The 13,950-nt window shown below is 41.9% G+C and overlaps 1 protein-coding gene across 1 annotated transcript in view; it reads left to right on the forward strand.

Moving 5' to 3' along the window:
- LOC310784761 (class I histocompatibility antigen, F10 alpha chain-like) overlaps nt 1–13,950 on the forward strand; it is a 49,661-nt gene that overhangs the window by 32,274 nt on the left and 3,437 nt on the right. The window contains exons 3-5 of the mRNA XM_083645804.1: nt 8,648–8,926; nt 9,331–9,636; nt 10,750–10,854. Coding sequence (XP_083501930.1) covers nt 8,648–8,926; nt 9,331–9,636; nt 10,750–10,854 — 690 coding nt within the window. The remainder of the gene's footprint in view (nt 1–8,647; nt 8,927–9,330; nt 9,637–10,749; nt 10,855–13,950) is intronic.

Consider the following 13,950-nt stretch of genomic DNA (forward strand, 5'->3'; position numbering starts at 1 on the left):
CATAATCAAAGACCAGCGTCGGGACCAGTCGGGACGTCTAGGACGCCTCACGACGCCCTGACGAAAAGACTGGCATGTCAGTCTTTTGGACATGGTTTCGCCTAGTGTGACACCCCGGAAGACAGGTATCAGGTCCTGGGGAGACCACTCCCCGCTTATAGTTTTCATTTGCAGGTCACTTCGCTGACAAGGCCTGAATTTTACAATATGTTTTGAAATAAATGTTTAAAAATCGATTGTGTGTTAAAAGCTTGTGTTACGTTTTCATTGGCGTTAATACACTAATAATTAATTTCAATGCAATTCAGTTGGTTGATGAAATCGATTTGTGGTGTGGGAGATTCCAGCTGTCAAAAGAAGAGAAAAGACTTGCTCCTGGCCAATCCCGGCGCTTGACTGCTGCGTAGGCGGGCACAGGTGGTTTTTGCGTAACCTATGTGCGATTCGAAATAACGCCTCCCCGCTCGATACAGATTTCGCCCGCTCCGCTCCGCTCAAAAGAATAAAAGAGATAAAAAGGCCAGGGTGTTTTAATTTGCGTTTAAGCGCCTGGGCAATGGGCATTGCTCACTACAAATAACATGAGCTCAGCAGAGTCGGCTGCATGCTCGTTTCTCTTCCTTCTCTCTCGCAGCAGCTGGCAAGAAAATAGTGGGCGTGCACACGAAGTAAGCCAAGTCTTATTGGAGGCTGGAGCGGACATCACAGAGCATCAGTGTCACTCATCCAAATAACATTAATTCTGCGAGGGATATATATAGCACCTGGATTACATACATGTTTCACATAGGGTTGTGTTTTGATTTCAATGTTTTATTTTGTCCAATATTGAAATGTTCTACAATTCCATGTTGTGCTAACATAAACATTATTTCTATCTACCACTTTAGCCTATTTAGGATGATTTGGTTGCTATTTCTTGTCAATGTATTGGCCTCAATGCATGCTGGGAGATTTCGTTCACAGGTCCGCCTCCCCGACGACCTGTGAACTCGCTGACGACAGCAGACGACGTGATGACGGTGGCATACGATGCTCTGTCGGTGTTAAGCGAGAATACACTTGTAGTGTGGCCAGTCTCCCGACCAAGACATGCCACGAATTTATGGCAGTATGATGGTCTCGTCTGACATGGTGACATCGTGAACGACAAAAAATATTGTGTAGTCTGATCCTGGCATTACACCTGGCGCCCCTGAAACACCTAACGCAAATGATGCACCTGGTGTGACTGATAAATCGACACCTACTGAATCTGGCTTGCTTGAGGTGCAGGAGGAGAAGGAGCCAGATGCAGATGTTGAGATTGAGAGTGAAGATAAAAGTGAGGATGAATCAGCTGTTCAGCCTCAAACCAGTGGGAAAGCAAAGATTAAGAAGGGACCCAGCAAACATTTTCACGTATAACGACCGTCTGCTGCACATCAAACCACTACATCTAGTCAGGGTCTAATTATATATTCTGAATGGAAATCTTAGCGACGTAATTCCTCTACTTCCCCACAACGTGTCCAGATTCAACTTTTGCTACATCAAAAGACAAAGATTGCACCTCATGTGGGATTCGATCCTGCAGCGCCCGCTTCGCAGTCCTGTGTCTTATCCATTAGGCCACGGAATTAGTTACAAATACTATGGATTTGGTCATATATAGAGATACTTAACATTGAGCACTTGGCATTTTGACGGTCCCTACTGGAAGTTGCATTGATAGGCTAGCTGCCTCGCTAATTCTGTTTCATGATTTCAACCCCTCTCCTCCCTCCTCCCTCTCCCTCCCTCCTCCACTCTCCTGCTTTCTTCAAATGTTCAAATGTTATCTTTATTCTGTATATTCTTACTGTGTGTTAGCTAGAATCAGCTAGACATACTTTCTGTGAAGCCCTCTGAGACATGCTTGTGAATTAGGGCTATATAAATAAACTTGACTTGACTTGACTTGATATGACATAAACGTGTTTTCATATTAAAAAAAGAAAAGGGCGTTCAATAAAAGTCGTCATTGCAGGTGGAGTGCATGTCACACTGTGAGTATCTGATCACACAACAGGTAAATTGTCAATCAAATGTCATTTTATTCAACAAAAACACAAAAGACACCTACATGTGGTGTTTTCAAAGCAATATGAGGTCAATATTTTTTGTTTTGAAGTGACAGTCTAAACGTTACTTTGGAGGAATGTGGAGAGAACGTCAGACTTAGATGGTAGATGCCAAACCACAATTCTATCGTCTGGTGATGTCGCGGTCAAGACGATGTTTGCTGGGGAGGGAAGAAAACAAATAAAAACATGGAATGAAGGAAGGGTGCAGTGAGAATGGTGAAAAAGGTGAAAGTGTGGCGAGTGATGAGCTGATGGATGACAGTATGTCTGGGGAGTCAAGTCAAAATAACACGAGTAAAAGGAAGATGAATGAAAATGAGCAGAGTGATGTTCAGGCAAAACAGTAATGGGAGCGGTGTCAGATGAGGAAGAGGAATGTGTGTGTGCACCTTCACAGGAGGATGAGACAACTTTTTATCCTCTGCAGAAAATACAGAAATTTCTTCAGGATACTAAATTTAAAAGTTTCAAAATTGAAGATTTTTTCTCTGATCTGAGAGGGTTTATCGGGTCTGTGAGACAGTGGAAGAATGAGGAGGATGCTTTCACTATACAATAAATCTATCGTCTCAACAAGCTAGTGACTAATGTCAGAGTTCAACTAACTCAGAATGCTGATTAGGTCAGACATGATTCTCCATACATTAATTTTGTGTTTTTTTGTTTTTGTGACAAGCCTTTTCTTTTCCATGGGGGATCTAAAAATAGGTTATTTAAATATTAACGGTGCAAGGAGTGATGTGAAAAGAGCTTCTCTTTTTAAGTTGGTAGAGGTTAAGAAGTTAGACGTGCTGTTTTTACAAGAAGTTCACAGTGACGCTGAAAATGAAAGTGAGTGGAAAAAAGAGTGGCACGGGGAGATCATTCTGAGTCATAAGTCATCGATTAGTGGGGGAGTTGGTGTGCTGTTTTCAAAGGGTTTTAGTCCCTGTTCTTTTGAGGTAGAAGAAGTGATGTGTGGTCATATTCTGAAAATTGAAGTGAAGTATGAAAATGTAAAAATGATTTTTATAAATGTCTATGGACACATTTTTTGAATGTTTTGTGTGATGTTCTTCATAAGTGTGCAGATGATTTTTTGTTTTTGGGGGGTGATTTTAACTGCACAGAAAATGCCCAGTTAGACAGAAATCATCTAGAACCACACCCTGAATCTTCTACCAGGCTCAAGCGCCTAATTGAAACTTATGATTTGAAGGATGTTTGGAGAGGGTTCAATGGGAATGTTAGGCAGTACACTTGAGCCGTTTTCACACATGCACTTCATACCGGGAAATGACCAGAAAGTGGTCTATGCCTTTCATGTGTGAAAATTGTTTTCCGGCACAAGCGCGCCCCCGCGATCGCTGATCTTTTACCAGCTCCTCGGTAGTGACAGGAGGACCGGTATGCTGGCAGAGCGACTCAAGTGTGAAACGTGTCAAGTCATTTGCCGGTCCTTCTCTCATGGGCGAGGTGTACACACGTTGCTTAACGTTCACTTCCAGCGTGCATAATCTAATCATTCGCGCACATCAAAGCAAACTGGCGAAATTATCTTCTCGTCTCCTCTCGTCTTCTCTCCTCCTCCTCCCCATGCCTGCTGCACAGCGCAGCGTGCAACAGTTAAATTACCTTACAGCCAATGTTAAATCATCCAAAATTAACATGAAACAATAGCAGCTGAGCTGATAAATGCCGAATTGTTCAACAAGCAACAGGTTAGCGGATGTGATAGATAACATCATTAGGCTACATTCCCAAAACGAGTGTTATTTTGTGACGAGCAAACGTTTAACGTCGGAGTTTGACAAGGAAATGCGATGCGAGGAGGCATGCGCTGCAGTCAATGGGCTGCAGTGCAGAGTAGTATCCAGGCAGCGTCAAGCCTGCGTAAACACTGCTGCCTCAAGTCAAACGAGTGTGATTTATTGTGTGACAAGCAAACTTATTTCACCATCGTAGTTTTGCCGACCAACCAACTTCCCCATCCAAGTGCACACGTCACTCCCCCCCCCCCCCGCTCCGCAGTGCTGCCCCGCCCCCCAAAATACAGGCTATTTTGCGGCTATATTCACAGATGGGAGTGCTCAGGTGTGAAGGGAAATTCCGGGAAATGGCCGATATTGATTTACAGGCAATGTTCCTGTACGCATGTGTGAAAACGGCTTTGGAGTCTGCAGGGACAATTCCTTGTCATTGGCCAGGCTTGATCGCTTTTATTGTTTTAAGCATCATTTTGGTATTTTCAAAGCATGTCAAATATCTCCTGTTGGTTTGTCTGATCATTGTCTTGTTCAGTGCTCTGTTTATATACGAAATGTTAAGGTGTGCAGTGCGTATTGGCATTTTAACACAGGTCTTCTACATGATAAATCTTTTAAAGAGGCTTTTGGTGTTTTATGGGTTTCACATAGGATGAATAAACCCACTTTCTCTTCAGTACAGCGATGGTGGGACTTTGGAAAGGTTTTGATAAAACAATTGTGTCAAAAGTATACTCGCAATGTCACTAAGCACATTACCCGGTCTCTTCAAGACCTTGAGACTAAAGTAGTAGAATTACAAGACTTGGTGGATTCTACAGGAAATCAAGGGCATGTTGAAGCCCTTCAATCTAAGAAGGCTGCCTTAGCCAACCTGTTGGGTGTCACAGCCCAGGGGGCACTGGTCCGCTCTCGCTTCATGAACGCTTCTCAGATGGATGCTCCCTCGCAGTTCTTTTTCAGTTTGGAGAGAAAGGATGGTCAGATAAACATTCATTCTTTACGTTCTGAGAATGGATCCACGATTATGGAAACTCCTGAGATGCGGACGTATGCCACCTCCTTCTACCAAGAACTATTTAAGGAGGAATATGTGGAGGATTTAGAATTGGCTGAATCATTTTATGCTGGACTGCCTCTGATGACACAAATGAAGTGTTGGATGCAGAACTGTCATTGGGTGAACCTTATACTGCTCTAATGAGCTTGGAAAATGGAAAAGCACCTGGTATTGATGGACTACCTGTTGATTTCTATAAGTCTTTTTGGGCTGAGCTTGGTGAAGATCTGCTGGAGGTGATTCATGTCAGTCTGCATAAAGGACACTTACTGCTGAGTTGCAGGAGGGCGGTTATCAGTTATCACCTTGTTGCCAAAAAAGGGGGATCTACAGGATCTAAAGAACTGGAGGCCCGTGCAAGGGCGAATACCTGGTTTCACAAGTGGGGGGGACACAATAACATCTGGAGCGCCGACCGTCTAGGGGGGTCCGGGGACATTCCCCCCGGCAGATTTTTTTTTACATTTTAAAGTAAAATGCATCAATTTGGTGCACTCTGAGGGGAAGATTAAGAGGCTAGATCTATGAAGAACTACACACACCACTAAATACATGCCTTTTAGACACCACCTCCTCCAACTCATCAGAGCTCTGATATGAAAGCAGGTGACATGAACAAGGCATAGAACAATACTGATGTGAAAGCCAGAGCCATATTGAAATCACGTTGCTTGTATTATTATTATCATTATTATTATTATTAGTGTGCTTTATTTTAAATTCAACTATGTTCACTGCTTACCATGTTCACTTCCCCTCATCACTTAACCCTTTATAGAGCAGCAGGGACATGCAGAGAATGTTAGAGGGGCAGGGGCTGGCAAAAAAGTTTTAACGTTTTTAGCCAGATTTAGAGGAATATCTCATTTTAAATTAACATTTGGATGATATTTGTCACAGAAAAATAACTCCACAAACTGAATAATATTAGTACAAAAGTTAAATTTGCTGTTACAATACTGTGAGTGCTGCCTTCAGGGACGGCTTGGAAAGGGGAATTTCCATACAGAGCGCCATTAGAAATGCATTCAGGGTCTGGAGAGGGCACTTTTTACAGACGAGGAAATCCATGGCAATCTTTTGGAGTAGCCTATATCTTATAATTAGCAACTCAATTAACATTCTCAGCCATAATATGATGGCTGGTCAAACAGTAGCGTATTGAGCATGATTTTTTCAGTTTACCCACGATTTTTTCAGTTTAAAAAGTGGGGGGGACAGAATCAAGGTTTTGAAAAGTGGGGGGGGACATGTCCCCCCTGTCCCCAGTGGAACATTCACCCCTGGGCCTGTGTCCTTGCTGTGTGGGGACTATAAAATCCTCTCTAAAGTTTTAGCCTCCAGGCTGAGAAAAGTGATGAATGATATCATCGATGTTGACCAAACTTACTGTGTGCCCGGCAGGCTAATAAGTGATAATATCATGTTTATTCGGCATGTTTTGGACGTCTCAAGCTCACTAGGTATAGATACTGGTCTTATTTCTATAGACCAGGAAAAGGCTTTTGATCGGGTTGAACATCAATATCTGTGGCAATCCTTAAGTGCTTTTGGGTTCAGCCCGGATTTCATAGCCAAGATCCAGATACTGTACCGTGATATTGCGAGTATACTGAAAATTAACGGTGGTTTGGCTGCACCTTTCAGTGTACGGAGAGGGGTGCGGCAGGGATGTTCTCTTTCTGGTATGTTGTACTCCTTGGCCATTGAGCCTATGCTTCACAAACTAAGAAATTAGCTCTCAGGTGTTTGTTTTCCAGGTTGTGTTTCGGCTGTAAAAATTTCGGCTTATGCAGATGATGTTATATTCATATTAAATAAACAGAGGGATATTGATATTTTGGAGGGGAATGTTAGCCTTTTTAACAAACTTTCCTCTGCCAGAGTGAATTGGAAAAAGAGTGAAGCTGTGATGGTCGGAAAAGAGTTTATAAATAGTCTAGTTCTACCTGGGGGGCTACTTTGGAGGAAAGGGGGGTTTAAGTACTTGGGAGTGTTTTTGGGTGAGGAATCTGTGCTAGCAAAAAATTGGGAAAATGTCTTAGAAAAGGTGGAAGGGCGGCTTAAAAAATGGAAATGGCTAGTGCCAAGTACAGTATGTCTTATAGAGGGAGGGTGCTTGTTATACATAATTTAGTGACCTCGTCTTTATGGCACAGATTAACATATGTGGATCCCCCGTCAAATTTGCTTTCACGAATTCAGGCTGTTCTGGTTGATTTTTTGGGGGACAAATTACACTGGATTCCTCAGGCTGTTCTTTTTCTTCCAAAAGAGGAAGGAGGTCAAGGACTTATGCATTTGGCCAGCAGAGGTGCTGCTTTTCATCTCCAATTCATTCAGAGACTGTTGTATGGCCCCAAGAACCTGCTATGGAGACCCCTAGCGCACGTAATCCTTCAACAGTTTCGTGGTTTGGGACTGCATGAATCTTTGTTTCTGATGGATTTAAAGGCAGTGAAGTTTCAGACTTTGCCAACTTTCTACCGTGGAGTTTTTACAGTGTGGAATACGTTGGTGAAGAGAAGGCTAACGCGAAGTAACTCTTTATACTGGCTGTTGCGGGAGCCTGTGGTGCATGGGGGTCATTTGGACACCCCCTGCTGGACAGGTTCTGCGGTTGAACAAGTGTTCTGGAATGCAGGGGTGATAACCTTTGGTTCTGTAGTGGACAATGCTGGACCTGAACTGGACAATGACGCGGCTCTGGCAACTAAACTTGGAGTGAGGTCTGTAGGGTCGTCGGCAAATTGCTTGAACACTGGAAACGATGCCTAACTGGTTATGAATGTTTTTTGTTGAATGGATACTGTAATGGGGTGATTGCGCCTCGTATTGATGATATGTTTCCTTGTTTAGGTATTTGTCCCAGATTTGATGACTGTGCCGGTCCTTTTTTGGACAAGGAAAGTCGTGAGCGTTTAAATTTGGAAGATGTATCAGGAAGAAGTCTGTCTAAAATGTTGGTGAAAGCTGTAAATAAGAATAAATTACACAGTCGGGTTGACACACCGTGGCAGAATCATTTACGTTTGGGGAGTGAGATCAAGCCTGCCTGGAGGGGTTTATATAAACCGCCATTGACAAGAAAGGTAGCAGATTTACAGTGGAGGGTGTTGCATGGGATAGTAGCAGTTAATGCTTTTGTCTCTATAATCAATCAAGGTGTGAGTGATATGTGCCCTTTTTGTCCTTGCAAAGAAACTGTTTTTCATTGTTACATGGAGTGCGGGCGTCTAGCACCACTTTTCATGTTGTTGGAGATTCTGTTCAGAAAAGCAGGAGAGTGTTTCTCAATGCAAACGTTTATTCTGGGGTTCAAATACAAAAAGTCTGCAAGTCACAAATGTCAACTCATGAATTTTATTTTAGGGCAGGCAAAGATGGCTGTCTATGTTAGCAGAAAAAAGAAAGTTGATGACTTGATGGGCATTGATATAAGTTTACTGTTCACGCGGATGGTAAAAGCCAGAATAAGAATTGATTTCAATTATTATAAATAAATGAAGGACATAGATCCGTTTACCATGATCTGGGCTTTTGGTGATGTGCTGTGTTCTGTAATTGAAGACGAGCTCATTTTTCCTGTGGAGTTGATGTGATTTATCTTTGAGTAGTTATGTCAATATCTGTCCGGTAGATGTGTTTTTTTTTTATTCTTGAAAATAGCTTGTGTTTAGGCTGTTAAAATAAAGTACCCTTTTAAAAATCAAAATCTCTCTCTCTCTCTCTGTCAGGTGTCCACATTTATCAGAACATGTATGGCTGTGAATGGGATGATGAGACAGGAGAAGTTAATGGATATGAACAGCATGGTTATGATGGAGAAGACTTCATAGTATTTGACCTGAAGACACTGACATGGATCGCTCCAGTACAACAGGCTGTCATCACCCAACAGAGACTGAATAATGACAAAGTTTACTTAGCATACAAGAAGAACTACTACACCATAGAGTGCATTGATCAGCTGAAGAAGTATGTGTCCTATGGGAAGAGCACTCTGCAGAGAACAGGTAGAGTCACATGACCTGATGTAGTTTCATGAACACAACAATGTTCATGTGTCTCTTCTGTTTATAATGTACAGAAACATGACAGTGAATATCAACCAGCATATAGACACACACACACACACACACACACACACACACACACACAGACACAGACACACACACACACGCATAAGCACACGGATAATCTGTTTTTTGTCTTTCTGCACCTCTCTCCCTCCCTCCCTCCCTCCATCCCTCCCTTCTTCTACCAAGCTTCTTTTATTTTTTCCTCTCTCTTCCCTTCTCTCTCTCTCTTTTTCCTTCTCTCTCTCTCTCTCCCCCCTTCTCTCTCTCTGTCTCTCTCTCTCTGTCTCTCTCTCTCTGTCTCTCTCTCTCTCCACTCCCCCCTCTCTCTCTCCCCCCAGTTCTTCCCTCGATCTCTCTCCTCCAGAAGTCTCCCTCCTCTCCAGTCACCTGCCATGCTACAGGCTTCCACCCGGACAGAGTCATGTTGTTCTGGACCAGAGATGGAGAGGAGCTTCAGGACCTTCAGGATAAGGGAGAGATCCTCCCCAACCACGATGGAACCTTCCAGACGAGCGTTCGGCTGAACGTTTCATCAGTCAAAGCTGAAGACTGGGGGAAGTACGAGTGTGTGTTTCAGATCTCTGGTGTCAAGGAGGACATCATCACCAAACTGGACCCATCACTGATCAAGACCAACAACCCAGGTAAGAGCTTATGGCGGGTGAGAGACACAGAACCTCTGATTAACAGTTCATACGTTTTGTTTCTGTTGTTCTGTACTGGTCCATTTATCTCCTTGTTGTGGGTTTGTTGTCATTTTAGTTTCTGCCATGCAGTTCAGTCATCTTGATATTTCTTTTGTTTCTTTTGAGATCAGATGTTTTTGTGACAAGTTTTTTTTATCCGTTTTATATATTCAAATTAACAGTTGAAATTAAACTTTGTTAAATGATTTTATATAGCCTAAGTTCCAGCCTGTTTTCTCATATGACGATCCAACTTAAATCCATGAACTTAAATCCAACATTAAAACAATCTGCCTACAGTCATATCACTGTCATGTTACTTGGACGTAACTATCTGACTTGCATAGAAAGATATGCTGAGAAGTTCAGGTTAAACATGTTGAGACATTATTAGGACAAGTTAGGCTTAGATCAGATTTAAACTCATCCCAGGATCATTGTTCAGATCATGTGACCCTGACAAGTTATCTGCATTCTTTAAAAGCCTGAAAAACTCTAAAAACGAAATGATTTAAACTTAAAGCCGTGGAAAGTATTAAAACTGCAGTATGTTTTTTCACCATGCAGTGACTGTCTGTCCACCCTTACCACTGATACAGAATAAGGCTAATAGTATTATGCAATATGTTGTTGTTTTTTCCCCATTGGGTCTACTTCACTAACTTTGCTTATCAACTTTGATAACATTAAGTTCCTGTTGTCCTTTTCCTTACACTGTCCCTTTATAGCTTCATAACTGTCTTTATGTGCAGTTAGAAGAAGGTTGTTTTGACAACTTTGTTTCTCTATTTTGGTTTTTAAATTGGTCTAAAATTCACTCAGCATTAAAAATGTCTTCTGAAACCTGCAGATACCTTCATAATCATAACAGCTAAACTAATACAGATGAGATGATACTGTAATACAGTAACTCAGCTGTACCTCAGGTTCATCTTCATAGACAGCAGCAAACTAACATCAGCTTCATCATGTGCAGAACCTTTCTTTGATTTTATTTATTTATTTATTTATTTATTTATCTATCTATCTATCTAATCTATCTATCTATCTATCTATCTATCTTCTCATCAGTCCCTGCTGGTGTGACCATCCCCATCATTGCTGTGGTGGTTGTTCTTGCTGTCATCATCATCATCCTTGCTGTCACTGGATTCACACTTTACAAAAAGAAGAAAGGTGAAGAACTCTAAAGGATGTTTTTACATTTACATTTTAGGTGTTAAGTTGATGCTGTTATACAGAGTGGCTTACTATACACTGAGTGTTATACAGAGTGGCTTACTGTACACTAGTGTTATACAGAGTGGCTTACTGTACACTAGTGTTATACAGAGTGGCTTACTGTACACTGAGTGTTATACAGAGTGGCTTAGTTACTGTACACTGAGTGTTATACAGAGTGGCTTACTGTACACTAGTGTTATACAGAGTGGCTTACTGTACAGTGAGTGTTATACAGAGTGACTTACTGTACACCGAGTGTTATACAGAGTGGCTTAGTTACTGTACACTGAGTGCTATACAGAGTGGCTTACTTACTGTACACTGAGTGTTATACAGAGTGGCTTTCTGTACACTGAGTGTTATACAGAGTGGCTTACTGTACACTGAGTGTTATACAGAGTGGCTTACTGTACACTGAGTGTTACACAGAGTGGCTTAGTTACTGTACACTGAGTGTTATACAGAGTGGCTTACTGTACACTGAGTGTTACACAGAGTGACTTACTGTACACTGAGTGTTATACAGAGTGGCTTACTGTACACTGAGTGTTATACAGAGTGACACACTGTACACTGAGTGTTATATAGAGTGGCTTCCTGTACACTGAGTGTTATATAGAGTGGCTTACTGTACACTGAGTGTTATACAGAGTGGCTTACTGTACACTGAGTGCTATACAGAGTGGCTTACTGTACACTGAGTGTTATATAGAGTGGCTTACTGTACACTGAGTGTTATATAGAGTGGCTTCCTGTACACTGAGTGTTATATAGACTGGCTTACTGTACACTGAGTGTTATACAGGGTGGCTTACTGTACACTGAGTGTTATACAGAGTGGCTTACTGTACACTGAGTGTTATACAGAGTGGCTTACACTGAGTGTTATATAGAGTGGCTTCCTGTACACTGAGTGTTATATAGAGTGGCTTACTGTACACTGAGTGTTATATAGAGTGGCTTACTGTACACTGAGTGTTATACAGGGTGGCTTACTGTACACTTAAGCAATATAGCATGAGAGCCAGTGTGTTGTGGCAAATGGGATATATGCCACAACACACGCAGCTCGAGTGCTATATTGCTTTTATAAAACGGTTTCCAAGTATGATAATATAATAATAATAATAATACTATAAGTCCGACTGGCCTGGCATTCTGATAGAGTCAGTTGAAACACTACTATAAGGCGGGACCTCTAGCAAGAAGATAGACGTGCGGGTGATTTGATTGGATCGTTCTGGAGACTGAAGTTGACATTGGCCAATCCTGGCGCTTGCTGAGAAGCTGAGAGCTTTCTGCAAAGCCCGACACCAACTAACGTTACGTCTTATCACCTTGACAAAGGCCAGTTTGGCCGAAACATGTCGGTGGAAGCCATATTTTATTAAAGGCTTTTTAAAATATTCTTGAAGAGTTGCCTTGGACTGCCTCTGTTCTTTCTACTGAATCTTCAACCCTATGGATCCAATGAGCACCTTCTGAGAAAGCCTACACTCGACAGAACGCCGTAGCCCTCTTTCCCCATTTTCTTCTTAACGTTACGTCTTATTTAGAAATGCGGGGTTAACACTAAACAGCCTTTTTTTTGCAAAGAAGACATTAGCCCGCGTCTATTCTTGTACAAAACATAATTTTCTGCGAAGTATTAGTAAAGTTATAAGCGAAGATCGATTCACAAGGATCTGACAGCTGTCTCCGCCATTTTTTTTTTTTTACATTGTCATTTGAGGTAACCAAAGCCTTTTAGTAAGAGAGTTGCCATGGCAACTCATAACCCATGGCCATGGGTTATTGGAGTGGTATACGGTATTTATACCATGGCTGTGAACCAATCAGATTGCTTGATTTGAGAGAGCCATTTTATAATGAGTGTTATACAGAGTGGCTTCCTGTACACTGAGTGTTATACAGGATGGCTTACTGTACACTGAGTGTTATACAGAGTGGCTTACTGTACACTGAGTGTTGAGTGACTTACTGTACACTGAGTGTTACACAGAGTGACTTACTGTACACTAGTGTTATACAGAGTGGCTTAGTTACTGTACACTGAGTGTTATACAGAGTGGCTTACTGTAGACTGAGTGTTATACAGAGTGGCTTACTGTACACTGAGTGTTATATAGAGTGGCTTACTGTACACTGAGTGTTATACAGAGTGGCTTACTGTACACTGAGTGTTATATAGAGTGGCTTACTGTACACTGAGTGTTATACAGAGTGGCTTACTGTACACTGAGTGTTACACAGAGTGGCTTACTTTACACTGAGTGTTATACAGAGTGGCTTACTGTACACTGAGTGTTACACAGAGTGACTTACTGTACACTGAGTGTTATACAGAGTGGCTTACTGTACACTGAGTGTTATACAGAGTGACTTACTGTACACTGAGTGCTATACAGAGTGGCTTACTTACTGTACACTGAGTGTTATACAGAGTGGCTTACTGTACACTGAGTGTTATACAGAGTGGCTTAGTTACTGTACACTGAGTGTTATACAGAGTGGCTTACTGTACACTGAGTGTTATACAGAGTGGCTTAGTTACTGTACACTGAGTGTTACACAGAGTGGCTTACTTTACACTGAGTGTTATACAGAGTGGCTTACTGTACACTGAGTGTTATACAGAGTGGCTTAGTTACTGTACACTGAGTGTTATACAGAGTGGCTTAGTTACTGTACACTGAGTGTTATACAGAGTGGCTTAGTTACTGTACACTGAGTGTTATACAGAGTGGCTTACTGTACACTGAGTGTTATACAGAGTGGCTTACTGTACACTGAGTGTTATACAGAGTGGCTTACTGTACACTGAGTGTTATACAGAGTGGCTTACTGTACACTGAGTGTTATACAGAGTGGCTTAGTTACTGTACACTGAGTGTTATACAGAGTGGCTTAGTTACTGTACACTGAGTGTTATACGGAGTGGCTTAGTTACTGTACACTGAGTGTTATACGGAGTGGCTTACCGTACACTGGTATAAATATAGAGAGCCAAAGTGAACGTGACTTCCTGCCTTTCTGCACCAGTGTCTG

Source organism: Poromitra crassiceps (genome assembly GCF_964638095.1).
Source record: "Poromitra crassiceps genome assembly, chromosome: 11".
Classification (NCBI taxonomy): Eukaryota; Metazoa; Chordata; class Actinopteri; order Beryciformes; family Melamphaidae; genus Poromitra; species Poromitra crassiceps.